General features: G+C 45.3%; 1 protein-coding gene across 2 annotated transcripts in view; it reads left to right on the forward strand.

Annotated features, from left to right (window-relative positions):
* Positions 1–26574, forward strand: part of SNTG2 (syntrophin gamma 2) — a 2000310-nt gene that overhangs the window by 701027 nt on the left and 1272709 nt on the right. For both annotated transcript variants that reach the window (XM_069235852.1, XM_069235853.1), the window contains exon 2: positions 23559–23696. In XM_069235852.1, coding sequence (XP_069091953.1) covers positions 23674–23696 — 23 coding nt within the window. In that variant the 5' untranslated portion in view covers positions 23559–23673. The remainder of the gene's footprint in view (positions 1–23558; positions 23697–26574) is intronic.

A 26574-nucleotide genomic window follows, 5' to 3' on the forward strand; every position in this document is an offset into this window, starting at 1 on the left:
TACCATAGAAAATAAAAATATTAAAATCTGCGAATATCGCACAAAATACCGTCTAAATATTCAAAATGTTAAAATGCTTGGCCTATTGGCCTAGGATTTCTCAATGTAAATGGAGACAAAAGTGCAGCCCAGAACTACTGATAGATTAAAAAAATATAATCTGCTTGTATTCAACTTTTGGCCCTGTAAAACAGAGGGAGACCCAAAGTCAACAATTTGGCTGATAAGCACTATGCTGACGACTAAATAAAGACTAAGAATGCTTCCCTATCATTAATTTTAATTAGTTAATCTCTAAAATAAATATTTGTCATGCTCAATAGACTGGTTTATTGAACATCATTAATAGTAAATAAATCTTGCAACTTTCTTTAATGCAAAATCAGCCTTAATAATTGATTCTGGATCAAGCCACGTTTATGGAAGTGTCAGATTTGTGACCAAAGCTCGTGAGTGCACCTACCAGGACAAGTGATCTGAGTCAATTTTACCCACTACATCCAGTTAGCTGTATTCCGGAATACAGTTGTGCACCTTTGCCAGAGTCGCACTGACCGGTGTGTCAGTCAGGCAGCGCCAGAGGGGCTTGTCTGAATGGTCAGTGTGCAGGCCAGTTTTTTAAGGTTTGTGGGCCTGTTGGCTGGTGGGCCGGTATTTACTGTTAATTTCCCTGGTATTACCACAAACATTTCTGCACAAATGCATTGAGTCTCCAATAGAGTGCATAACACCTATGCAATGTGTCATTACACGTTCAAAACTGCTCTATTTACATATGTAGGCCACTTTTTAGCTATCTGATTCGCTAATGGGGGGCACTTTATTTTGGTGCCTGGGCATAATTTCATTCCCAGTCTGACCCTGAACTTTGCTCTTCTTCACTTTTTCGAATCAGTTACAAGTTTCAGCTAGTCTCATTCTAGAGGTAATCCAAATAAAATATTTATTTCCCCTTTATAAAGTGATTCAAGCACAGGTAGGGCTTTCTCCAGCCTATAATTCTGTCCTGGGGATATTGAGAATAAGTCCTTTATTGCGGCAGGATTCAAACACATTCGCTCATTTTACGAGATTGCAGTAAGCCATCCAGGGCCGGTTTGAGTGCAGATGGCGCACGGTGCAACAGTCTTTGTTGAAGACCCCAATTACCCCCTATTCCAAGTATTCCTTCACTACTATCCTCCAACAGTTCTCATCTCTTCATAGCTCACCTCTCAAATGTATTTTATTTGTTTTATAGTGCTACTCATACCAGCGTAGAGCGTCAGAGCACTTTACCCCACATTGTACAGAGACAATGAGTTATATGTGTCAAAATCAGTGTATTGGCAATGTTACATAAGACAGTGAGGACTACAAGGTATAGGAGTCACATGCCATCCATGTTGGTAGGCAGGATAGTTTGCATGCTTGGACTGAAAAAGCACGGAGATTTAAAACGTACACAGTGTTTGAGGTTGGCTTTACTGATACAAATTTATTTCTACCCAAATGAACCCTTTTCAGCAACATTAGGATAATGAATGATTTTGGAAAAATGTAACACTGTCGCCTAAATCTTGCAGTTTGAATGAGGTACGGTTTGTAGCTCACTGTTCTATAGTAGCATTATAAATTATGAAATGCTGGTAACAAAAGGATCTCTCGGGCAAAAGCTATCTAGTAAATTAAAGTCTATGATCTGCATGGCACATGTTCTTTGCAGGAGACATATTAACCCTCTTTGCTACTTTATTATGAGTCAAAGCTGACACTAGACAAAACTTCAGTCTGTCTCCAGCAGTTACATTAATCATCAGTGTTGGAAAATGGGTTATTGGTAAGGGCAGGTAGGTACCTACACTTAGCAATAGGCCACTAACCTCCACTAAGGTCCAGTTAGGTCTCAGTAAATTAACCCCAGCTCAACCCTTGGTAGCTTGGCAACGAGCGTCAAGGCTTAACTTAGGAGACAGAGGCCCTCATTCTGACCCTGGCGGTCTTTGACCGCCAGGGCGGAGGACCGCGGGAGCACCGCCGACAAGCCGGCGGTGCTTCAATGGGGATTCCGACCGCGGCGGTAAAGCCGCGGTCGGACCGGCACCACTGGCGGGGTCCCGCCAGTGTACCGCGGCCCCATTGAATCCTCCGCGGCGGCGCAGCTTGCTGCACCGCCGCGGGGATTCTGACCCCCCCTACCGCCATCCAGATCCCGGCGGTCGGACCGCCGAGATCCGGATGGCGGTAGGGGGGGGTCGCGGGGCCCCTGGGGGCCCCTGCAGTGCCCATGCCACTGGCATGGGCATTGCAGGGGCCCCCGTAAGAGGGCCCCTACATGTATTTCACTGTCTGCTGCGCAGACAGTGAAATACGCGACGGGTGCAACTGCACCCGTCGCACAGCTTCCACTCCGCCGGCTCGATTCCGAGCCGGCTTCATCGTGGAGGCCTCTTTCCCGCTGGGCTGGCTGGCGGTCTGAACGAGACCGCCCGCCAGCCCAGCGGGAAAGTCAGAATTACCGCCGCGGTCTTTCGACCGCGGAACGGTAACCTGACGGCGGGACTTTGGCGGGCGGCCTCCGCCGCCCGCCAAGGTCAGAATGAGGGCCAGAGTGTAAAGCATTCAAATATCACAAAACAGTATTTAAATAAAACACAGTAAACAGTTTAAAAATCCAAAACCAATTTATAAAAATAGATTATATTTTTATCTTTAAAATGACACCAAAACGAATAAAATCGGATAAGGGGAACCGGAGATATGAATTTTTAAAGAATTATTATTTTTTAGCGCCTAGAAACAAAAAGCGCCAATCGGGTCATCTGGTTGCACCTCGACCGGGGCAAAGTCAAAGTTTCAGGCCGACCGCGATGGAGCCCTGCTCGGCTACAGGCTGTGGGAGGCCTCGGTTAAAAGTTTACCTTCACACTTAGGGGGTCATTCCGACCGCCAGGGCCGCGGATGACGGAAGCACCGCCAACAGGCTGGCGGTGCTTCCTAGCGCATTCTGACCACGGCGGTAAAACCGCGGTCAGAAAACCGGGGCCGCCGGTTTCCCGCCGGTTTACCCCCAGCTGGGCGAATCCGCCAGGGCAGCGCTGCAAGCAGTGATGCCTTGGGGATTCTGACCCCCTTCCCGCCAGCCTGTTTCTGGCGGTTTTCACCGCCAGGAAGAGGCTGGCGGGAAAGGGTGTCCTGGGGCCCCTGGGGGCCCCTGCACTACCCATGCACTGGCATGGGCAGTGCAGGGGCCCCCTAACAGGGCCCCAGCATGCTTTTCACTGTCCGCCTAGTGTTGCACGCCTGCAACACCGCCGGCTCCATTCGGAGCCGGCTTCAGTGTTGCAGGCCTCTTTCCCGCCGGCCCAGTGGGAAAGTTGAAATGGCACCAGCGGTCTTTTGACCGCGGTGCAGTCAAATGGCGGTTCCCGCTGGGGTCAGAATGACCCCCTTAGTCTTTTTTTCGAAGATTTTCTTCAGCGGGACGAACCTGCCAGTCCAATCCGACCTCCTGGAGCCCTTCTCCGGATACGCGCTGCTAGAATCCTCAGAGATTTTTACCTTCGGACTTAGTCGTTTTTTCGAGGTGAAAATCCTTCGACCGGGGTAAACCTGGATCTTGATCCGACGTCCATGGAGCCCTCCTCGGATACGCTGGCTGGGAGGTCCCGGTCAACTTTTTACCTTCGGACTTAGTCTCTTTTTCAGAGATTTTTCTTTACCGGGACGAACCAGCAAATCAGGCCGGGTCGCGGTTGAGGCAAGCCAGCTTGAGTTGCCGCGGCGGGTCGGTCCCTCTATGGAGCTTTTTTTCAAAAGTTGTCCAAACTTCTCCAAACTTCTGGGGCTTCTCCCAGATGTCCTTTTAAGGTTCTTTTGGGGTCCACAGCTCACCCCAAGGGTCTAGAAGTTCTGAGATGGTCCTTGGGGGGTGCGGACTACAACTCCCAGAATGCACCTGGCGCAAACTCCATTTTGGCCACTGGACAGTGGTCAGCTGGTCGCTTTCTTCAGGAGTTGGTGCAGGGGACTCTGGTTAGCAATTTTTCACCTGTAGCAAACAGGGAGTCCCTCCTTGAACCAGTTGAAGCCAGGCAAAGTCCTTCTTGTGGTGAAGCCCAAGTGTGCAGCTGGTGCAGTCCTTCTGAGTGCAGGTTCCAGGTGCAGGCCAGGGATCCAGCAGGGCAGTCCTTCTTCTTATGTTGTTCTTCCTTGTTGGATGTGGTAGGGAACTGAGGTGTGGGTGCAGGTCTGCCAGTTTTATCCTTGCTCCTGGGTGAAAAGCAGGGAGGTCCTGGTTCTCCAATCAGGTGCAGGGTCCTTCCCCCTGTGATGACCACTTCCTGGGAAGTGTGGCAAAAATCAATCCCAGGAGGCAACATTCTCTAAAAATCCATCATGGCTGAATCTGATTTTTGGAGATTACATCAGGCTGAGCCCACCCACTGGTGTGGCTAAAAATCATAAACACACCCCTCTCCTGCCCTCTCCTAATCTAATCAAGGGGGCACCTAGTTGTCTGGGGTTGCAGGATGTGGGGGTGTTGCTGGTTGCTCCAAATGTCCTTCTCTGCCTTTGAAGACCAGTTTGGCAGCCCTCCCCCTTCCTGCCTCACCATCTGCTGAGGGGAGATTCCTTCCCACAGGCACATTCCTTTGTGTGAAGCCAGGCCACTTCACACCTCATCAAGGTAGCTTGGCCAAGCTGCTAGAGCTGGCCAATCAGAGCACAGCTGCAAAAACAATGCAGGGCTGAAATTGGCAACTTTTTAGGTAAAGTTTAAAACTCTTTACCTGAACAAGTTATATTAAATCCCACAACTGGAAGTTGTGGGATTTATTACAACAATTAATTTGATACCAAATTCTTGGTATGCATCATTTAAGGAGACTTTAAAAATTAAAATAAAGTCTCCCCATTCTAGCCTATGAAGGCCATTTACTACAATGAGGGAAAAACGAATTTGGCTGTTTTTACCTCACCAGGGCTTATAAAACTATTTTTATAAAGTCCCTGCTTATAGTTACATGGCACCCAGCCTTAGGGGCACATAGGGCACACCTTAGGGGTGACTTATATGTAAAAATAAGGTAGTTTAAGACTTTGGAACTACTTTTAATTCCAAAGTCGAATTTGCATATAACTTTAATTTAAAAGCAGCCAGCAAGGCAGGCCTGCCTTTAAAATGACACTGGGCACCTCAGCAGTGCACCTATGGGTGCACCACCTATGCTGTGGTCCCTAAACCTACATGCCCTACCATATACTAGGGACTTATAGGTAGGTTAACTTAGCCAATTATAATAAGCCTAATTTGCATATCCATTTTACACAGAGCACAGGCCCTGGGCCTGGTTAGGAGTACCAGGGGCACCATCAGAGTCAGGAATACACCAGCAAAAAGTGGAAAATGGCGGCAAAAAGTTAGGGGGCCTCTGCAATCAGCCCTGTTTTCTCACACAAGCCCCCCCAGCCCACACGCCCAGGAGACTCAGCTCAACCCTTGGAGAGTCTTCCTGGCTTGTTAGGCGAGGAAGACAGTGAAGAAAACTGTCTGTCCCTTTGCAAGGCCTACTCTGCCTTATATCCTCCTGTCAGGGTCACTCCCTCTGGGTAGTGAACCCACCCCAACAGTGAAAGGACCCATCTCAAACTGAAACTTCCCTCTAGGGGGGTCTTCCTCCTCTCTCTCTGCCAACTTGGGTAGTGAGGTGCCCACCTCCCCTACTCCTAACTTTGCTAGGGCAACACCTAGCTTACCCAAAGAGGTCACCCAACACTTGAGCAACCCCACCATGACCAACAGGGTCAGGGGGCCTACTTTGCTATTGGCCCCGGGGTCTGCCTCCCAGGCCAAATACAGTGCTGCCAGGAATGCTAGCACCCAGCAGAGGCTACTGACAGCTGTCAACACCCAGAACCACACCCTAAGCTCTCCACTGACAGGTGGCTGAGCTGCTTTAGGGGCAACTGTGGGGTCCTGGCACCCCTCTTGCTGTCTAGAGTGGGAGGCTACCACCTCCTGTGGCAGACACCCTCCTTCCACTCTCCCTTCTGTCAGTGCAGGGGCAACACCTTGCATCTGGACAGCTGCCTGACTACTCAGGACTTCCTTGGGGTCAGGTGAGGCCTCACCAGTGCCAACTCTGGGCTCCCCCCTACTGGGGCAGAAGGCCTTTGGCTCCCTGGAACTCTCTTTAAGAGTGGCCTACCCTTCCTTTTCTTGGGGACCCCTGTCTCCTAACTGTAGGGACTGACTCCCCAGGACTTTGGGTTGGGGGGGGGCGCCCTGGGCGACCGCCCCATCTGGGGCCAGGCTCACCTCTGGGAGGTCATTGCCCAGGATACAATCTAGGGGGAGGTCAGCACTGACTACCACCCTAAACCAGTCAAGGATACCCTTCCTCTCTAGGGGCACTATGGCAACAGGTTTGGAGGTGACCTCCCCTGTGGCTATCTTAACTTTCCTAGTCTCTCCTGGGACATACATGTCTGGGGTCACTAACCGGTCACTCACTATAGTGTGACTGACACAGGTGTCTCTCAGGCCAGTGGTAGGGATCCCATTCACTTGAATGGGGTGGAAGTGCCTACTCCCACCCTCAGGGATCACCAGCTTACCATCTGGTCCTGTCTCCCAGCTCAATGCTAGGAGGACTTCATCATCTGAGGAGTCCTCCTCTATGGCTACACTGGACAGCCCAGTGCTAACCACCTTCTTTGGACAGGCTGCATCTCCTCTGAAGTGACCTGTCTGCTGACAGTCAAAGCACGCCTTACTGTCCAAGAGCTTTTTTAACCCTGGGTCTCCCTGTCTCTGCTTGTCAGAGTGGGAGTGGGATTTACTCTCCTACTTCTTAGGGTTCTGGGGTACAGAGGGAGTCTCTGTGGTGGGCTTACCACCTCCCTCCTTAGGTTTTTGGGGACCTGACCCCCCCTTCTTGGAGTCTCCCCCCTGGGACTTGACAACCACTCTGGTTCTCAACCACTCATCAGCTGCCTCCCCTAGCTCTCTAGGGTTGGTCAGCTTAGAGTCCACTAGATGCTGGCGTAACCTTTCTTGGGTACAATTGGTCAAGATGTGCTCTCTCATGATTAGATTGTATAACCCCTCATAAGTATTTACTTTGTTACCAATAGTCCAGCCCTCTAGTGCCTTAAGTGAGGTGTCTACAAAGTCAACCCAAGACTGGGTACTGACCTTCTGGGTGTCCCTGAACTTCATTCTATACTGCTCTGGGGTCAGACCAAACTTCTTGGCTAAGCACCTCTTCATACTAGGGTATGAATCTGCCTCCTCCCCCCTTAAGGTCAGAAGCCTATCCTTCCCTGAGTTGGGGACCAACTCCCACAAAATGGAACCCCAGTATTGAGGCCTAACCCTTCTCATTTGGAGTGCCCTCTCAAAGGCCTCCAACCACTTGTCTATGTCATCCCCCTCTACATAAGCAGGAACCACCCCTTTGGGTAATCTGGGGCAAAAACCCCCACCCAGGGACACCTCAACTTCTCTGTCGCTGCCACCATCTCTTTTCTCTCTCTTTGCCCACTTTTTCCTTTCTAGGGCCAGCTTCTCTGCCTCCAAAGCTATGAATGCTAGCTGAGCCTCCAGCTCTCTTTCTCTGAGGGACAGGTTCTCTCCTCCTGAAGGGACCCCCTTCCCCCAACTAGCTTTGGGACTGCCCCTAGTGACTGTATGTAATGAGGACCGGTCTTCCTCATCCTCACTTAGGCTCAGATGCCCTCCCTCCCCTGAGTGGTGAGAGCTAGCATCCTCCCCTACTTCTCCCTCCTCTGGAGCTTCCTCTGGGTCTACCTCTTGGGCCTCAGCCCATGCTGTCAGGGATTTGATCAGGACATGCTTCCTGAGGTCAGTGGTTGCAGGCAACCCTCTTTTGGTACACAACCCCCTAAGCTGGACTACTGTCAGTGTGGGTAGGCTAGCCAGATCAAGCTCCATGGTTCCCTGGTTTTGTGTCAACAAAAACTTTTTGCAAAAATTGGAAACAAGAATTTAGAAAAATCACAAAAATTCAATTATTGAAATTAATCCAACTAAAAAATTAAAAACAATTTTTGCACTAGGACAATTTAAAGGATTTTTAATTTGTTTTACTTAAAACTGTAACGTGATACTGAACACAAGTACAGGATCCCACTGCTGACACCAAAAATGTTGGAAAATGGGTTATTGGTAAGGGCAGGTAGGTACCTACACTTAGCAATAGGCCACTAACCTCCACTAAGGTCCAGTTAAGTCTCAGTAAATTAACCCCAGCTCAACCCTTGGTAGCTTGGCAACGAGCGTCAAGGCTTAACTTAGGAGACAGAGTGTAAAGCATTCAAGTATCACAAAACAGTATTTAAATAAAACACAGGAAACAGTTTAAAAATCCAAAACCAATTTATAAAAATAGATTATATTTTTATCTTTAAAATGGCACCAAAACGAATAAAATCGGATAAGGGGAACCGGAGATATGAATTTTTAAAGAATTATTATTTTTTAGCGCCTAGAAACAAAAAGCGCCAATCGGGTCATCTGGTTGCACCTCGACCGGGGCAAAGTCAAAGTTTCAGGCCGACGGCGATGGAGCCCTGCTCGGCTACAGGCCGCGGGAGGCCTTGGTTAAAAGTTTACCTTCACACTTAGGGCCTGATTCTAACTTTGGAGGACGGTGTTAAACCGTCCCAAAAGTGGCGGATATACCACCTACCGTATTACGAGTCCATTATATCCTATGGAACTCGTAATACGGTAGGTGGTATATCCGCCACTTTTGGGACGGTTTAACACCGTCCTCCAAAGTTAGAATCAGGCCCTTAGGGCCTGATTCTAACTTTGGAGGACGGTGTTAAACCGTCCCAAAAGTGGCGGATATACCACCTACCGTATTACGAGTCCATTATATCCTATGGAACTCGTAATACGGTAGGTGGTATATCCGCCACTTTTGGGACGGTTTAACACCGTCCTCCAAAGTTAGAATCAGGCCCTTAGTCTTTTTTTCGAAGATTTTCTTCAGCGAGACGAACCTGCCAGTCCAATCCGACCTCCTGGAGCCCTTCTCCGGATACGCGATGCTAGAATCCTCGGTGGAGATTTTTACCTTCGGACTTAGTCGTTTTTTCGAGGTGAAAATCCTTCGACCGGTGTAAACCTGGATCTTGATCCGACGTCCATGGAGCCCTGCTCGGATACGCTGGCTGGGAGGTCCCGGTCAACTTTTTACCTTCGGACTTAGGCCCTCATTCTGACCTTGGCGGTCTTTTCGCAAGACCGCTGAGTTACCGCCGCGGTGAAGACCGCCGACCGCGGCGGTGTGCCGCTGTGCGCATTCTGACCGCTGGGAGCGTTCCGCCGGAAAACCGCCAGCAGCCACACTGGCGGTCGGCGGGAAAGTGGAGACTGGTCAACCTCCACCGCCACGCCAGCAGAACACCGCCCACAGAATTACGACCCACATTTCTGTGTGGCGGTCTTCTGTTGGCGGTCTTCTGTTGGCGGTCACGTCCCTATGGCTCCCGTCGCCTCCCGGAGGACCAACGCACAAGGTAAGTTGATCGTCCGTGAGGGGAGGGGGTGGGGGGGTGTTGTGTGATGTGGGCGTGCATGGGGGTGTGCGTGTGAGTGTGTAGAGTGGGTGTGTGAGTGCGTGTATGCGGGCGGGGGGTGCTGCTGTGTCTATGGGTAATGTGTGCTGTTCGGCAGGTGCGCATGTCGGCATGTATGTGTGCGGGTATGTGTCCCCGTTGTGTATGTGTGTGTAGGGGGCGTGTATATGTGCATGTTGGGGGTGTGTGCATGTCGGGGTACATGTATGTGCATGTCGGGGTGGGGGTGGGGAGGGGGTTCGTACCACCTCTGGGGGGTGGCAGGGGGGTGGAGGGTGTGGGGGGAGGACTCGGGTGGGTAGTGGGGGGTGGGGGAGACCCCTATCAGTGCCAGGGAAGGAATTCCCTGGCCCCGATAGTGCTTACCGCCATGGTTCGCACGGCGGTTCCCGCCCGCAAGAAACCGCGGCGGTAGGCAGGGTCATAATACCCTTGGCGGTCTTGGGACGACCGCCGGGCCGGAGTGCGCAAACTCCAGCCCCGCGGTCATGACCGCCGCGGCGGTCGGAGTGGAGAATTAGCGGTCGGTCGCGGCGGGGACCGCCGCGGTCAGAATGCCATTTTTAATACCGCCGGTCTGTTCGCGGTCCGACCGCCGTCTCTCCGCCGACCGCCAGGGTCAGAATGAGGGCCTTAGTCTCTTTTTCAGAGAATTTTCTTTACCGGGACGAACCAGCAAATCAGGCCGGGTCGCGGTTGAGGCAAGCCGCCTTGAGTTGCCGCGGCGGGTCGGTCCCTCTATGGAGCTTTTTTTCAAAAGTTGTCCAAACTTCTCCAAACTTCTGGGGCTTCTCCCAGATGTCCTTTTAAGGTTCTTTTGGGGTCCACAGCTCACCCCAAGGGTCTAGAAGTTCTGAGATGGTCCTTGGGGGGTGCGTACTACAACTCCCAGAATGCACCTGGCGCAAACTCCTTTTTGGCCACTGGACAGTGGTCAGCTGGTCGCTTTCTTCAGGAGTTGGTGCAGGGGACTCTGATTAGCAATTTTTCACCTGTAGCAAACAGGGAGTCCCTCCTTGAACCAGTTGAAGCCAGGCAAAGTTCTTCTTGTGGTGAAGCCCAAGTGTGCAGCTGGTGCAGTCCTTCTGAGTGCAGGTTCCAGGTGCAGGCCAGGGGTCCAGCAGGGCAGTAACATCTTCCTCTGTTGTTCTTCCTTGTTGGATGTGGTAGGGAACTGAGGTGTGGGTGCAGGTCTGCCAGTTTTATCCTTGCTCCTAGGTGAAAAGCAGGGGGGTCCTGGTTCTACAATCAGGTGCAGGGTCCTTCCCCCTGTGATGACCACTTCCTGGGAAGTGTGGCAAAAATCAATCCCAGGAGGCAACATTCTCTAAAGATCCATCATGGCTGAATCTGATTTTTGGAGGTTCCATCTGGCTGACCCCACCCACTGGTGTGGCTAAAAATCATAAACACACCCCTCTCCTGCCCTCTCCTAATCTAATCAAGGGGGCACCTAGTTGTCTGGGGTTGCAGGATGTGGGGGTGTTGCTGGTTGCTCCAAATGTCCTTCTCTGCCTTTGAAGACCAGTTTGGCAGCCCTCCCCCTTCCTGCCTCACCATCTGCTGAGGGGAGATTCCTTCCCACAGGCACATTCCTTTGTGTGAAGCCAGGCCACTTCACACCTCATCAAGGTAGCTTGGCCAAGCTGCTAGAGCTGGCCAATCAGAGCACAGCTGCAAAAACAATGCAGGGCTGAAATTGGCAACTTTTTAGGTAAAGTTTAAAACTCTTTACCTGAACAAGTTATATTAAATCCAATAACTGGAAGTTGTGGGATTTATTACAACAATTAATTTGATACCACATTCTTGGTATGAATCATTTAAGGAGACTTTAAAAATTAAAATAAAGTCTCCCCATTCTAGCCTATGAAGGCCATTTACTACAATGAGGGAAAAACGAATTTGGCTGTTTTTACCTCACCAGGGCTTATAAAACTATTTTTATAAAGTCCCTGCTTATAGTTACATGGCACCCAGCCCTAGGGGCACACAGGGCACACCTTAGGGGTGACTTATATGTAAAAATAAGGTAGTTTAAGACTTTGGAACTACTTTTAATTCCAAAGTCGAATTTGCATATAACTTTAATTTAAAAGCAGCCAGCAAGGCAGGCCTGCCTTTAAAATGACACTGGGCACCTCAGCAGTGCACCTATGGGTGCACCACCTATGCTGTGGTCCCTAAACCTACATGCCCTACCATATACTAGGGACTTATAGGTAGGTTAACTTAGCCAATTATAATAAGCCTAATTTGCATATCCATTTTACACAGAGCACAGGCCCTGGGACTGGTTAGCAGTACCCAGGGCACCATCAGAGTCAGGAAAACACTAGCAAAAAGTGGAAAATGGGGGCAAAACGTTAGGGGGCCTCTGCAATCAGCCCTGTGTTCTCACAATCAGAGTTACTTTGACATTTTTATCAATGCCAAAAAATTGCTGGACACACAAGAAACTCTGCAATAGATGCTTTGAAACACGCCGGATATTTCAAAACACAACACTCACAAACTCGGGACCCGGTGTGGTGGCACCAGTCAGACTCCCCCAAAGCCATGCCTTGATGTAACTGGAAATTCATGCAACTGTGTGACACGTGAGTGCTGAGCTTTAGGTTTAGTAGATAAGTTGTTTATGCAGATATTAAATGGTATGGTTGTCAATGTGCATTCGTGCGGCACTCCCTTGGTGATACATATCTGTAAACTAACTTCCTCTCTAAGGCCAAATTGGATGTGATTTCCTATTAGCAGTAAGGGCAGCCTACGAGAACAAACTGACTTACGAAAAACACTGTAATTTGTTAGTATTGGCCTGCTGAAAAGAGTTTTCCTTTAGTTTTGTCTAACTCATGTACTTTCAACTCACACATGCTGTTCCAGCGGATCAGTCAACATTTTCCTAATGGTATTTGTTTAGCTCATATGAATTCCAAATCAAACTCCCCTTCCCTTGTCTGCAACTTATTATATTGTCTGATATCTATCGCTATTGATTTAGGCAGGCACAAAAAGGCCACACCTGTGATCTTTTCACATCCATGTAGAATAAAATCTGCATCTGTTGCCAACCATGTAAAGTGACATGAGCCCCTTGTGCAGAATGTGATAAGGGGTCCCAAGACTCCCATATCTCACAAATATACATTGGCTTTGGGTTGAATGGGAGCCACCTGAAGGGTTGCCCCCCCCCCCCCCCCATCCACAGGGGCTGCAGATCCTGCGTTATGCGCTTTCAGGTGCCCCAATGAAATTTGACATGCTGACAACAAACACTTATATTTTTTTAATTGTCCATCTGGTATCCCTAGGGAATTATGTTTTTTCCTGTTTCTAACCACACTAGACACACTTAGTTAATATGTAGTAAGATTCTTCCCACAGAAGAAGGACAAGGTGGTCATGGTAATGTTCTATTAATAGGATTATATTGAAAGATTGGATTAGTTCCCATTGATCAATACTATCTAGAGCATAAGTAAAATGGCTTGCTCTTGTATTTAATCTAAAAGTCAGATGTGCTGTACAGTCAAAGGGAATGATCCATGTATCAGCAGAAATCTCAGTAGGGTATTTGTACCATCTTCCTTACCACTGGAATCATAAGGGTAAACTTTCTCTAAGTTTGTCCACTTACATCAAAACGCTGAACTATATTGCCAAACACTATCAACCCAGGATAATACATGTTCTCAATGTTGGCCTGAGACATTACGCCTAGGATGTATACCACATACAGATATTAGGCTTGTTCTTTTACCATTGATCTGCCTGTCATCAGCTTTCAAAGCCACATTAATTACCTTTGATGTAATATGTGGTTTGGCTCTCTCCAACTTTGGGTATATATGATTAGCCATTCCTTCTTGCAGCCCTTTCTGACTATGAAACTCTAAAAGGTCTGTAACATTTGTGCGCTTTTATTTGGTTATTCCAAATATGAGTAGGGGGGCAATCTGGATTATTTTGTTTTAAGTTAGTCAGTCCATCTGAGGCCAATTAACCAAAGATAATCTCTCCTATGCAATTAACTCATATGTGACTCATTATTATTATTATTATTATTCAGTCACAAAGACTGGTAATTAAAAAATGAAAATAGTAATAGTAATTATAGTAATAATAATAATAATAATAATAATAATAATAATAATAATAATAATAATAATAATAATAATCAAATAATAGTAATCCAAATAGGGATATAAAAATATAAATTATAATAACAAATAATACTACTAATAATAGCAATGATAATAATGGTAAAATAATAATGCTAAGATGAAGAAGAAGAATCCCAACAAAAACAACATTAATAAGTAATTTACTTATAACGCATTTTGCAACTAAATGGTACAAATTTGTCACAGTCAGAAGAATGAGAGGCTGGCAGACATACTGGGATTGAAAGGTCTCATGAGGTTACACATGGGTTACCACAATTAATGCATTGCCGCACTGCACATATTTACAGACTCAAGTCCGAGAATGTGTTATCTGATAACTATGCAGCAGACATAATTCAAATATTCAAGGAGCTAATCTTAATTTTATTGGAATCATCTGCCCAAAGCTTGAAATCAGACAAAGCAGGAGCATTTTCTGCAGTTGATCCATCGTTCTTAGAGAGGTTATGCTCTTCCATTCTACTACATCCATTGGGTGCTTCTAAAAAATCAAGTTAATTAAGACAGCTGGGTTTTGATTAGTCAGTGAATATGTTCCTTATTTGATCACTCTCTTTGGTAGGTGTTTCTTGCCTAGCTACAGGCAAGCATAGCTTTGATTCCATGTTCTGCAGATTGTACTTGTTTTACATTGGCTGTCCTAGAATGAGCTTAAAATTGCATTGGTGGGACCAGAGCAATAAAAGGTTTGCAATTGGGCATTGTCATTTTCTATGGTTGTTCTTGGAAGATTAACACTTTAACACATTTCTACTGATGTTTAGCATTTCCAATTGAACCATGAAATTGAATTATTTTCAATTCCAATAGCTCAGTGCTCCCATAAGGAATCATCACACTTCAGTACCAGATTAAGGCTGCATTAAATTGACAGATGTAATCAATGCTATCTTCCTTCATGGTGTATGGTTTCTACCTATTCATCTGCCTTATGCTTGCTGGTAATAGCATTACATCAGGGTCAGCATCGATCATACAGACAGCAGCAAGTTCCCTTAAGTAGAGAAAGCATACTTGTCCCTGTCAGCTTTTAAGCTGATGGATAGTAGTACCTCCAGGGGGGCATGCATCAACAGTAAACTGCAAAACAGGTATAACATAGATGTTTACCAGTAAAGTGAAATATGGTAATTTAGATTTGCACCACTCTTCCAACATTCTAGCAGAGGTTACAAGAGTATCACAGAAAAGCAAAAAACAGAAATTAAATGAATGTTAATTGGTTCCATTTGAGGAGACAATAAATATGGAGGTCAAAATGTGTACCTTATGAATGTAGCATGGTTGTGAAAGCATGTAGAACAACTGTACATTACACTAAAAATTCACAATGGTTCCTTAGAAGAGCACAATTTACAGTACACAAAACAATGGGATGATGGATTAATTTAAGTGATTTGCCCCTTTGCTCCATTAGTAAAGGAACAGATTTATTTATGCATATGCATAGACATATCATTATTTGTTTAATTTTTGGGATTCATGGAGATCATTAGATGTATACTCCTAACTCTGTATGATGACTCGAAGGCCTTCCCTTGGAGAAGACACACAGTGGACTCCCTCCGGGAAGGTACCAGCATTCACAACACTTTCACCAATTAAAAGGTTGGGATGGGGACAGAGATATTGCCAATCAAATGGTGGTATCCCTGCCTCTACCACAGCCAGAAACTTGCTAACTCCCGGGCAAGTAATCTTGTTGTGATAATCAATGCACAATTGTACATGCCTTTATAGGGATGATGGAATGGTTTTGGGGCCTGCTATCTTAGGCCTAGTGGTAGCCCTATCTTACTGTCTAAAGAGATTAGAAAATCCTCAGCCTAGCCTCTGAGCATTTCTAAGTGATTCCCTGAGCCTCAGGAAGGTTTGGATGGTTTGGCTGAAATCATCCCCCACCACATGGACCATGGTAACGTTAAAGATTACTACTCTGTATTAACAAGGTAATTCCTGGGATATTTCTACATTTCGGGAGGTGCTTGGGGCATCCAAAAGAAGGTAATACATTAACTTAACTGGGCATCTTGGGGCCCCACTAACCTTGGAAAACCTTGGGCTTCTCCACCAAAACTGTTGCACATGCAAAGCAGTGCAGGTCGGCACCTCAAAGAGCTCCCAGGGCCCGTTGTCTCTTCCTGGTGCTGTTTCTGTCATGGATCCGTCCTAATCCCTGGGGTGGCATAGGATCATCAAAACAGTGGTTCTTGCACTACCATGTGGATGTTTGCCACTACCCTTCCATTCCTCCTCCATCCCTTTGCTTCCATTGTAATCATGGGCAAATACCATCAGTAGCCATGTTGGAGTTGACCGCAGTAGTAGTGATGCTTTGGTGCCTACGGCATGATCAAAGTCTAGGCCAGAATAAATTTGTGCACAATAGATGTAAAAAGCCATTACAAAGGATCTCATCCAGTACTCACAATGTTCTGACTTTGCGGGAATTCAATATTTTCCCATTGGTTCCTTCTCTCCCCAGAGAATACCTATACTCCTTCCTCTCCTTCAAGTTTCCACTGGCAGAAAACCAAATATTCCAATAGATTTTGTGCAGTTAAAAGGAGAATTAGTGAGATTATATAACTCCAGCACATGGCTGTCTAAATTAAAATTTGTGATTTACACTCACAAATAAATGTTTTTGTGCGTCGTAATTGCACAGATGTGTTCACAAGCTTTTGTAAATCAATGTCAATATTATTAGTCATAGTGAGCCTCAAGTATGTTCTTCTTGTACTCCTTACACAAAGTCCCTGGAAATGTTTAATTTCAAAGAGGTTATTAAGTGGTCTGTGCAATATGAATTAAGATTTTGGAATTGGTTATATTCTTTTTCTGCAGTTGTGAATAAAATGTAAATAAAGTTAATGAAATTTGAGGTCATACCCTATATGAATTTATATTGAGTTCCCATGAACTAGAAACACAATGCTATCTATGCATAAAGTAAATATCTAAGATAATGTACGGTTTACATAAGGTTTATACTAAAAGCTATACAAAGAAATTGTCTTGATTCAGACACAATCGCAAGATTCTTCTAGAAACATAAACAATATAACAATGGATTTCAGGTTTAATAGATACACACAGCTACTTAAGTTACATCCTTATAGCTGCCAAATGAGCAGCAAACCCATATGAGCAAAACCATGTTGTAAAACTGAATGATTCAAGAAAAAAAGTATTTCCAGTATTTTTGATAAATAACTGGACACTAGAATTATAGAAAATCACATTTTAGATCTCCTTTGGAAACGTTGTAACATTTGCTTACTCATCAAAAGAGGAACATTTTTAAATATTGTTTGGATATATGGTCTATAAGTTAAAGTGTGTTTATAATTTAACAACAATATATGGCATTTCAGGTTTTCCCAAGCTGTTCACTGTGAGTTTATTTTTTTATATCACCAAGGAGGAGCAATATGGCCTACATAATTAATCCTTATAGGTGTGTCATTTCTGAATGCTACTCAATATAAAATATTGATTTTCAGGCAAAGAAATTATATAGATCTCAAAAACCCAAAGATAGCAATATTGACACAGACAATTCATGTATTTTTACTGTGTGAATTTAGTTTGCTGTGCTGGAACCATAGCAATTTGTGCATCAAAGTGACATTTTGCTGTGTAGATACCAGCATTTATGTATGCAAATTTAAATTTGGTATTCAAAAATATGAACCTGCATTTTTAAAGTTATTTACTGCAAAGTACAATTATACTGTATAATGTAGGATTATATGTAAGATTCTTCCCACTTCCTTGGTTTGTGGGTACTCCATTGTTAGGACTTCTTCTTAGGTGAGAGAATAGCCACAAGCCTATGTGTTTTACACTACATTGGAACGCAATTCCCTGCCTTGAAAGCAGTGAGAGGTTGTCTCCTGTTTAGTGGAAGAGTACATGTATTGCAGGTTTTCAAAGAAGACATAACACTCACAACACCTCTATGCATATGAAGTGGGAGAATTCACCATAGTAGAAGAAATATAGCCTCCCGGAGAAAAAAAAGAACATTAGAAGGTGAATATGCATAGCAAGATTACCGTTCCCTATTGAAGTCTGAACAGCACTTACATTTTTTAATGCATAAATATTAGCAACAAGAGCAGCAGTTCCCTAAAGAAGTTTTAGGAATTGTTGAGAATTCCATGACAGACAGGTAATCACTCCCTAAACAGAAATAAACATGCAGGAGCAAATTTCCCATTTTCTTGTGAAGCATTCCAGTTGTTACTAGAGGCGTGGGTTTATGCCTACAAAAATCCATCCTCACTTGTTCCATTGATGTGCAACCCAGGGATAATGGAAGGGTAAGACTAAATATGGAACTATGGGCCAGATGCAGCAAAAATAAAAATTGCGACTCGCGTTTTGCGAGTTGATGCGACTCGCAAAATGCGAGTCGCAAATTGGAATGCCAGAAAAAAAAGCGATCCGATTTTGCGACTCGCAGCCGGACTCGCAACGCTGTGTGCGAGTCCGCAGTTTGCGAGGTCGCTGTTTGCGAGTGTGCAAAAACGAACTCGCAATTAGCCAGTGGGTGTCGCAAACTGCGAATACCTTCAAAATTGCTTGCAGATGCAGCAGAACACTCCAGAAAGCATACCAGAACACTCTGGAAACACTTCCTGGCACATGATGATGGCATCACAGCCAGGAAGTTAACAAATACACCTGGGAGGAGGGCTCAACAGTGAGCAGTGTCTCTGCCACTCACAGTAGGGTGCTGAGGAGTGGTAGGCACAGCACCATGGACGCAGCAGGGACCAGCCAGGCTGGCAGGAGGGGCAGGAGATCATAGATAACAGCCAGGACAGATTCATGTGGCACATGGCGTTAATGTGCCACATGACTGGTTGGCATTTTCCTGCCCATGGACAATTTCAACTTGTATATAGTTTCTTCATGACATTAATAAAACAGTTATTTTTGTTCCACTTAACAAATGGTTAATAGGTGAGTATGGTGGGAGTTGACACGTACAGTCCAAAATATTGCGTTGCAATGTGGTCCCGTCTCAGTCTGCCTTGATTAGCTAGACTCCTATCCCCATGATGGCGATGTGGTTGTTCTTGCTCTTCATCATCAGGATCTGGGTCTGCAGGGGTGAGAGGTAGCCCACCTTTGGTGGCTATGTTGTGGAGGATGGCGCATGCGACTACAATTTTGAAAGCGGTAATGGGGGTGTATTGGAGGGCGCCTCCACTGCGGTGAAGGCATCTGAATCTTGCCTTCAGCAGTCCGAAGGTGCCCTCGATCAGGTTCCTGGTCCTCTTATGCGCACTGTTGTATTGCCTCTCTGATTCAGTTCTGGGTGTTAAAAACGGAGTCATGATCCAAGGCCTGAGAGCATATGCACTGTCACCTGTTGGGCACAAAAGTACATGGTTAGGAAGTCCAGATTGTCGTGCAAGTGACCTGTGTGTATGTCTGCAAGTGTCTATGGCTCTACCTAGGAGGTAACCGTCTCCAAATTCCCCACGTTCCAGGCGTTGATGTATCCCACTATGCCTAAAAATGTATGAGTCATGGGTACTGCCAGGAAACTTAGCTACGATGTCCGTGATGACATAATGGGCATCACAAACAACCTGTATGTTGAGTGAGTGGGTACACTTCCTGTTGCGGAAAATGTGTTCCAGATTAGCAGGGGGGCATATTTGAATGTGTGTCCCATCTACACACCCTATGACATGAGGAAAGTGGGCAATGCGGTAAAAGTCCAGCTTGGTGCTGTTAATTTCTGCCTCATTCCTTGGTAAGTATATGAAGTGAGACATGTGCGTGACTAAGGCATCTAGGAATGCCCTGAGGAACCTTGACACTGCACTTTGGGATACCCCACCTGCCACGGCAATGACCCCCTGATTGCTCCCTGAGGCCAAGAGGTGCAGTGCGCATAGTACTTGCACATGCGTAGGGATGGCGCAGCCACGAAGAGTCTTGTGTTCTAGCTGTGGTTTCAGTAAATCTATTAATTCTAGAATGGCTGTCATAGATCTCCGCTTCAGTTTAGTGGTAAATGGGACATGCAAACTGGCCTTTTTGCGACTAGTCGCAATTTGCGAGTTGCAATTGTACCCATGACTCATATATTTTTAGGCATAGTGGGATACATCAACGCCTGGAACGTGGGGAATTTGGAGACGGTTACCTCCTAGGTAGAGCCACAGACACTTGCAGACATACACACAGGTCACTGTGCACGACAATCTGGACTTCCTAACCGTGTACTTTTGTGCCCAACAGGTGACAGTGCATATGCTCTGAGGCCTTGGATCATGACTCCGTTTTTAACACCCAGAACTGAATCAGAGAGGCAATACAACAGTGCGCATAAGAGGACCAGGAACCTGATCGAGCGCACCTTCGGACTGCTGAAGGCAAGATTCAGATGCCTCCACCGCAGTGGAGGCGCCCTCCAATACACCCCCATTACCGCTTTCAAAATTGTAGTCGCATGCGCCATCCTCCACAACATAGCCACCCGACGTGGGCTACCTCTCACCCCTGCAGACCCAGATCCTGATGATGAAGAGCAAGAACAACCACATCGCCATCATGGGGATAGGAGTCTAGCTAATCAAGGCAGACTGAGACGGGACCACATTGCAATGCAATATTTTGGACGGTACGTGTCAACTCCCACCATACTCACCTATTAACCATTTGTTAAGTGGAACAAAAATAACTGTTTTATTAATGTCATGAAGAAACTATATACAAGTTGAAATTGTCCATGGGCAGGAAAATGCCAACCAGTCATGTGGCACATTAACGCCATGTGCCACATGAATCTGTCCTGGCTGTTATCTATGATCTCCTGCCCCTCCTGCCAGCCTGGCTGGTCCCTGCTGCGTCCATGGTGCTGTGCCTACCACTCCTCAGCACCCTACTGTGAGTGGCAGAGACACTGCTCACTGTTGAGCCCTCCTCCCAGGTGTATTTGTTAACTTCCTGGCTGTGATGCCATCATCATGTGCCAGGAAGTGTTTCCAGAGTGTTCTGGTATGCTTTCTGGAGTGTTCTGCTGCATCTGCAAGAAATTTTGAAGGTATTCGCAATTTGCGACACCCACTCGCTAATTGCGAGTTCGTTTTTGCACACTCGCAAACAGCGACCTCGCAAACTGCGGCCTCGCACACAGCGCTGCGAGTCCGGCTGCGAGTCGCAAAATCGGATCGCTTTTTTTTCTGGCATTCCAATTTGCAATCAAATCACGCAATGCGAGTCGCAATTTATATTTTTGCTACATCTGGCCCCATATGCCTTTTAACCGCTGAGGTAATATGACACTGATGTTATACTGATATTTCAGAGGGTATGATTTAAGGGATGTGGTACTGTAAGAATTGTTTTTCTTTACATAATCACCCTAATTTTCTTAAACTAATGTTTTGGATTTTTTGACTCTGTACACTGGGACCCCGCTAATCAGGTCCCAGTGTTTGGTTCTGACCCCTAAAAACCTGTTGAATTGGATACAAATCCTAATTACCATACTTAACGTACCTATAAGTATAAAGGTTGGTCCGCTCACCAAAAAACTCGTCCTCTCTAATATTACAGGATCCTTTTATTCGCTGTAAGAAGAAGATAATTGTTTCCTAGCATTTTAGTTAATGGGCTAGCCCAAATCTTTGGTAGCCTGGTGAGGCTTTGTCAGTGATGTATTTTAGCAATGTTTACCGGCATACAGCACTTTATCGCTCTACAATCCAAAGTTGTTTCATTACTCATCACTGTTTTAGAAAATGTGTTTTATAGAATAGGTATAGGGTTAGCCTCAATTTCTGTAGACGTTTGAGGCTTTGCTAATGACGATTTTAGATGACAACTTATCTGCACTCCTCACTTTAGTGTTCATGAATTATTTTCCAGCCATCAGCGTTGTTTTATAACTGACACGTGCACTTTAGCTATTAAACTGTTTACCTCTTATTTAGGTCACTTTTTGGCACTAGGTGTCAAACCCACCTTATGGACAGTTTCATTGCCAATTTTACAGACAGGACATTATGGCGGTCATTACATCCCTGGCGGTCCAAGACTGCCAGGGCTGTTGTGACGGAAGCACTGGCATGGGCAGTGCAGGGGCCCCCTGATAGTGCCCCGTGCAGGTTTTCACTGTCTGCATAGCAGACAGTGAAAAGTGCGACGGGTGCAACTGCACCCGTCGCACGGGCGCAACACCGCTGGCTCCATTTGGAGCCGGCTCCTGTGTTGCGGCCGAGATCCCCGCTAGGCCGGCGGGGATCTCAAAATGGCCGCGGAAGGAGTGCGGCCGCATTGGCAGCCGCCCGGCGGTCAGCCACCCGCCAAGGTCATATTGAGGGCCTATGTATGTTTTGACTGATGTAATGCTGTCCTTCATCATTTTAAATTGTTCTATATTCTGATCTGTTTTGTCAAATGTTTTATGTGTTTTTATTAACTGAAAAAATCTTTATTTACTTACTTGGCGATGGGTCCCTATTATATGGTACCCAGTGTACCAAGGCCTGTAAGGTAAGTGTTACTAGTGGACAGCATCACCTATTGTGCCATCATTAAACCGAAAATGCAAAGCATGTTTCTAGGCCTTCCAGTGAAGCCTGAGTTTGTAGTGTTAAAACTGCAAATTCGACCTGAAAAAATCTTTTGCAAGGACTATTTATTCTTTTTTTATATAATTATACGTCACCCCTAAGCTAATCCCTTAATGACCATAGTGCAAGATGCATAACATTCAAAAGTAGGACATTTGTGCTTAGATTTTAAATCTCCTTTCAGTGTAAAATCTTCAAAGTCATTTTTCAATGTGGCAAAGCTGTGCTGTGAAATAACGTCCTATAATGCAGAACTTCAGTTTAGGAATAGGTAGAATAATGATTCAAGGAACCAAATTAATATAATGTAAAAATTTGGATATTACATTTTGGTTTTGGAATTGCCACTTTTAGAAAGTTGGCATTTTTGGGCCTGAGTCAAAAGTGCCTTTCTGCGAGTGTTTACTGTCATCTTACTGTTTATGGCCCTATTGTGGTCAGATGTGTATTGCTTCCTGACAGTGGACACAGGGCTGTGATGTGACAAGTAATGCAAACTGTGATAAAAGCATAAGTGCCTCAAATTGTGTGAAGCCAGAATTATTCCTGTGAAAAGGCTTTTAACTAAACTCATTAGATTTATTTTCCATAATAAACAACACAGCTTACATTGAGTGTTTGTTTGTCCTATTTAGAAGAATAATAACAGCTCTCCACAACTTCAGTAGTGCCATAACATTTCTGTTTGCTAATGTATTAAGCAGATAATACGCAAATTAGATTAAATCAATTTGCTAAATGTTTTCTGATCCACTTTAAACAAATCATTTAATCACAATTTTTTACTTTTATGTGAGGTAGGTTTATACCAATGCAAGCAACTCTGTTTGTGTTTAGTCTTAAATAAGAAGTGATAGATAGAAAAGAAGACCACCTTCATCAATTCATGTATAAACTTTTAAGAAGTTACTTCTTATATTTTCCTATGCTCTATGAACTTTTTGCTAAATACATTTTGGTTATTCTGTTAACAGCTTTTTCTTAATTGAATTTGCTTACACAATTCTTCACAAATACAGCACACCTCTTAGAGGAGAATCATGTTTGTACTTGTAAGTGTGTATTTTGAAATGGGAGGGTGGGGGGTATCTATATTTGCAATGTTCACAAAACCTTTGTGTCATAGTGCAAAAGATTGTCATAAAAGTTTTTTTTTTTCTTCTCTTAGAACAAAACTGGAGTTGCCTTATTGTACGAGGAAGGATCAGATAATGCTTATGACGTTCGAGTAAAGCTCACAAAGGACATACTGACAATACAAAAGCAAGATATCATCTGTGTTAATGGGAGTGACAAAAGTACAAATGTAAGTGCTTAAAATCAATATCTGTCTATTTGTATTGTGCATTACTGCAAGAAGACTGCATTTAAGATAACATTTCTAAAGCATTAGACATCTTGTCTAATTTTCAAACTTACCAGTTTGTGAAAATATGCCAATTACAAATATAGTCACTTGGACTCAATTTCACAAAAATGAAGCATCACTCCCTATAATATGAAAGTCCTGTACTCTGATACATGATTCAACCCTGATGTCATAGGGGGGACAGTTTATCAGGGCACTTTCTACACACACGTTTTCAGCCCAGCCATTTCCACATAAAAGAGCAGTGGGCATGCACCCACTGCTGTGCTATAAATTGACTCACATGAGCTGTCCCTACACCTCCATCAGCCATAAGAGCAGTATTATTAAAATGCCTTTAAAATAGTTTTAAAAAGCCAGTATATGTCAGTGCATACTTTTACATTTCAAACTATGTTTTTTGATAAGCAAATCATTTGCATGCACCATTCATGCAGCCATGGAGTGTGAGGTTTGCAAGTTTAGACAAGGAGCAATTGTGTCTGTTGCCTGCATTGTGCCTTCCCCTGATGCTACCCTGCTCCATGTCAGCACAGGCATAAAGTAAATGGAAATGCACCAGGCAAAAGTTTCAAAGAACCCCCTGGCATAGAGTGCAGTGTATAAGCTGTAAATGAAGGATGTGCTGAGTGTAACCTGCACCCCCACCCCTTTGGTCATCCCTGAAAGTAAAAGTTGCACAGAGGCAACATACCTGTGAGCAAGGCAAATTGTGCTCGTTGTTCTCTTATAAGACATGCTCACACTGTCTTTTTTAATTGATTTTGCTCAAATAATGTCCTTTACTCAGTCCATGTTAGCTCAGAACAGGGAAGCGACATGGTAAAACTGGCCCAGTATTCCAATTGCTGCAGCGGGATTCTCGATTATGCTAGCAAAATGTGAGAGTCAGAGCCTTTAAAAGGTTAAGTGAATCTAGGCTCACATAAATATCCAAATAGGTAAGTAAAAAGCTTTGCAATGGTTTATTATTCCTATTGGGATACAGAACTTCAATAAAGAAAGTGTTGGAAAATGGGTTATTGGTAAGGGCAGGTAAGTACCTACACTTAGCAATAGGCCACTAACCTCCACTTAGGTCCAGTTAGGTCTCAGTAAATTAAACCCAGCTCAACCCTTCGTAGCTTGGCAACAAGCGACAAGGCTTAACTTAGGAGACAGAGTGTAAAGCATTAAAATATCACAAAACAGTAATTAAATCAAACACAGGAAACAGTTTAAAAATCCAGAACCAGTTTATAAAAATAGATTATATTTTTATCTTTAAAAGGACACAAAAACGAATAAAATCGGATAAGGGGAACCGGAAATATGAATTTGTAAAGAATTATTGTTTTCTAGCGCCTAGAAGCAAAAAGCGCAAATCTAGTCATCTGGTCGTACCTCGACCGGGGCAAAGTCAAAGTTTAAGGCCGACCGTGATGGAGCCTGGCTCGGCTACAGCCCACGGGAGGCCTCCGTCAAAAGTTTACGTTCGGACTTAGTTGTTTTTCTGAAGATTTTCTTCAGCGGTACGAACCTGCCAGTCCAATCCGACCTCCTGGAACTCCTCTCCAGATTCGCTTTGTGGGAGCCCTCTGTGGAGATTTTTACTTTTAGACTTAGTCGTTTTTTCAAGGTGAAAATCCTTCGATTCGGGGACAAACCTGGATCTTGATCCAACGTCCTTGGAGCCCTCCTCGGATACTCTGGCTGGGATGTCCAGGTCAACTTCCTACGTTTGGACTTAGTCTCTTTTTTGGAGATTTTCTTCACCGGGACGAACCTGCAAGTCAGGCCGGGTCACGGTTGAGGCAAGTCGGCTAGATTTGCCACGGCGGGTCGGTCCCTCTATGGAGCTTTTTTTCAAAAGTTCTCCAAACTTCTGGATCTTCTTTTGGGGTCCACAGCTCACCCCAAGGTTCCAGAAGCTCTGAGATGATCCTTGAGGGTGTGGACTACAATTCCCAGAATGCACCTAGCGCAAACTCCTTTTTGGCCACTGGACAGTGGTCAGTTGGTTGCTTTCTTCAGGAGTTGGTGCAGGGGACTCTGGTTAGCAATTTTTCACCTGTAGCAAACAGGGAGTCCCTCCTTGAACTATTTGAAGCCAGACAAAGTCCTTCTTGTGGTGAAGCCCAAGTGTGCAGCTGGTGCAGTCCTTCAGAGTGCAGGGTCCAGGTGCAGGCCAGTGGTCCAGCAGGGCAATCCTTCTTCTCCTGTGGTTCTTCCTTGTTGGCATCTGATGGGGATCTGAGGTGTGGGTGCAGGTCTGCCAATTTTATTGCTCCTGGGTGAAAAACAGGTGGGTCCTGGTTCTCCAATCAGGGGCAGGTTCCTTCCCCCTGTGATGACCTGAGATCTCCTCCCACAGGCACATCTCTTTGTGTGAAGCCAGGCCACTTCACACCTCATCAAGGTAGCCTGGCCAGGCTGCCAGAGGCTGGCAATCAGAGCACAGCAGCAAAAACACTGCAGGGCTGAAGTTGGCAACTTTTCAGGTAAAGTTTAAAACTCTTTACCTGACCCAGTTATATTAAATCCAACAACTGGAAGTTGTGGGGTTTATTATAACAATTAATTTGATACCAAACTCTTTGTATCTGTTACTTAAGGGGACTTTTAAAATTAAAATAAAGTCTCCCCATTCTAGCCTATGTAGGCCATTCACTACAATGAGGGAAACATTTGCCTGTTTTACCTCACCAGGGCTTATAAAACTATGTTTATAAGGTCCCTGCTTATAGTTACATGGCACCCAGCCCTAGGGGCACATAGGGCACACCTTAGGGGTGACGTATATGTGCAAATAAGGTAGTTTAAGACTTTGAAACTA

The sequence above is a fragment of the Pleurodeles waltl genome, chromosome 5, assembly GCF_031143425.1.
Source record: "Pleurodeles waltl isolate 20211129_DDA chromosome 5, aPleWal1.hap1.20221129, whole genome shotgun sequence".
NCBI lineage: Eukaryota > Metazoa > Chordata > Amphibia > Caudata > Salamandridae > Pleurodeles > Pleurodeles waltl.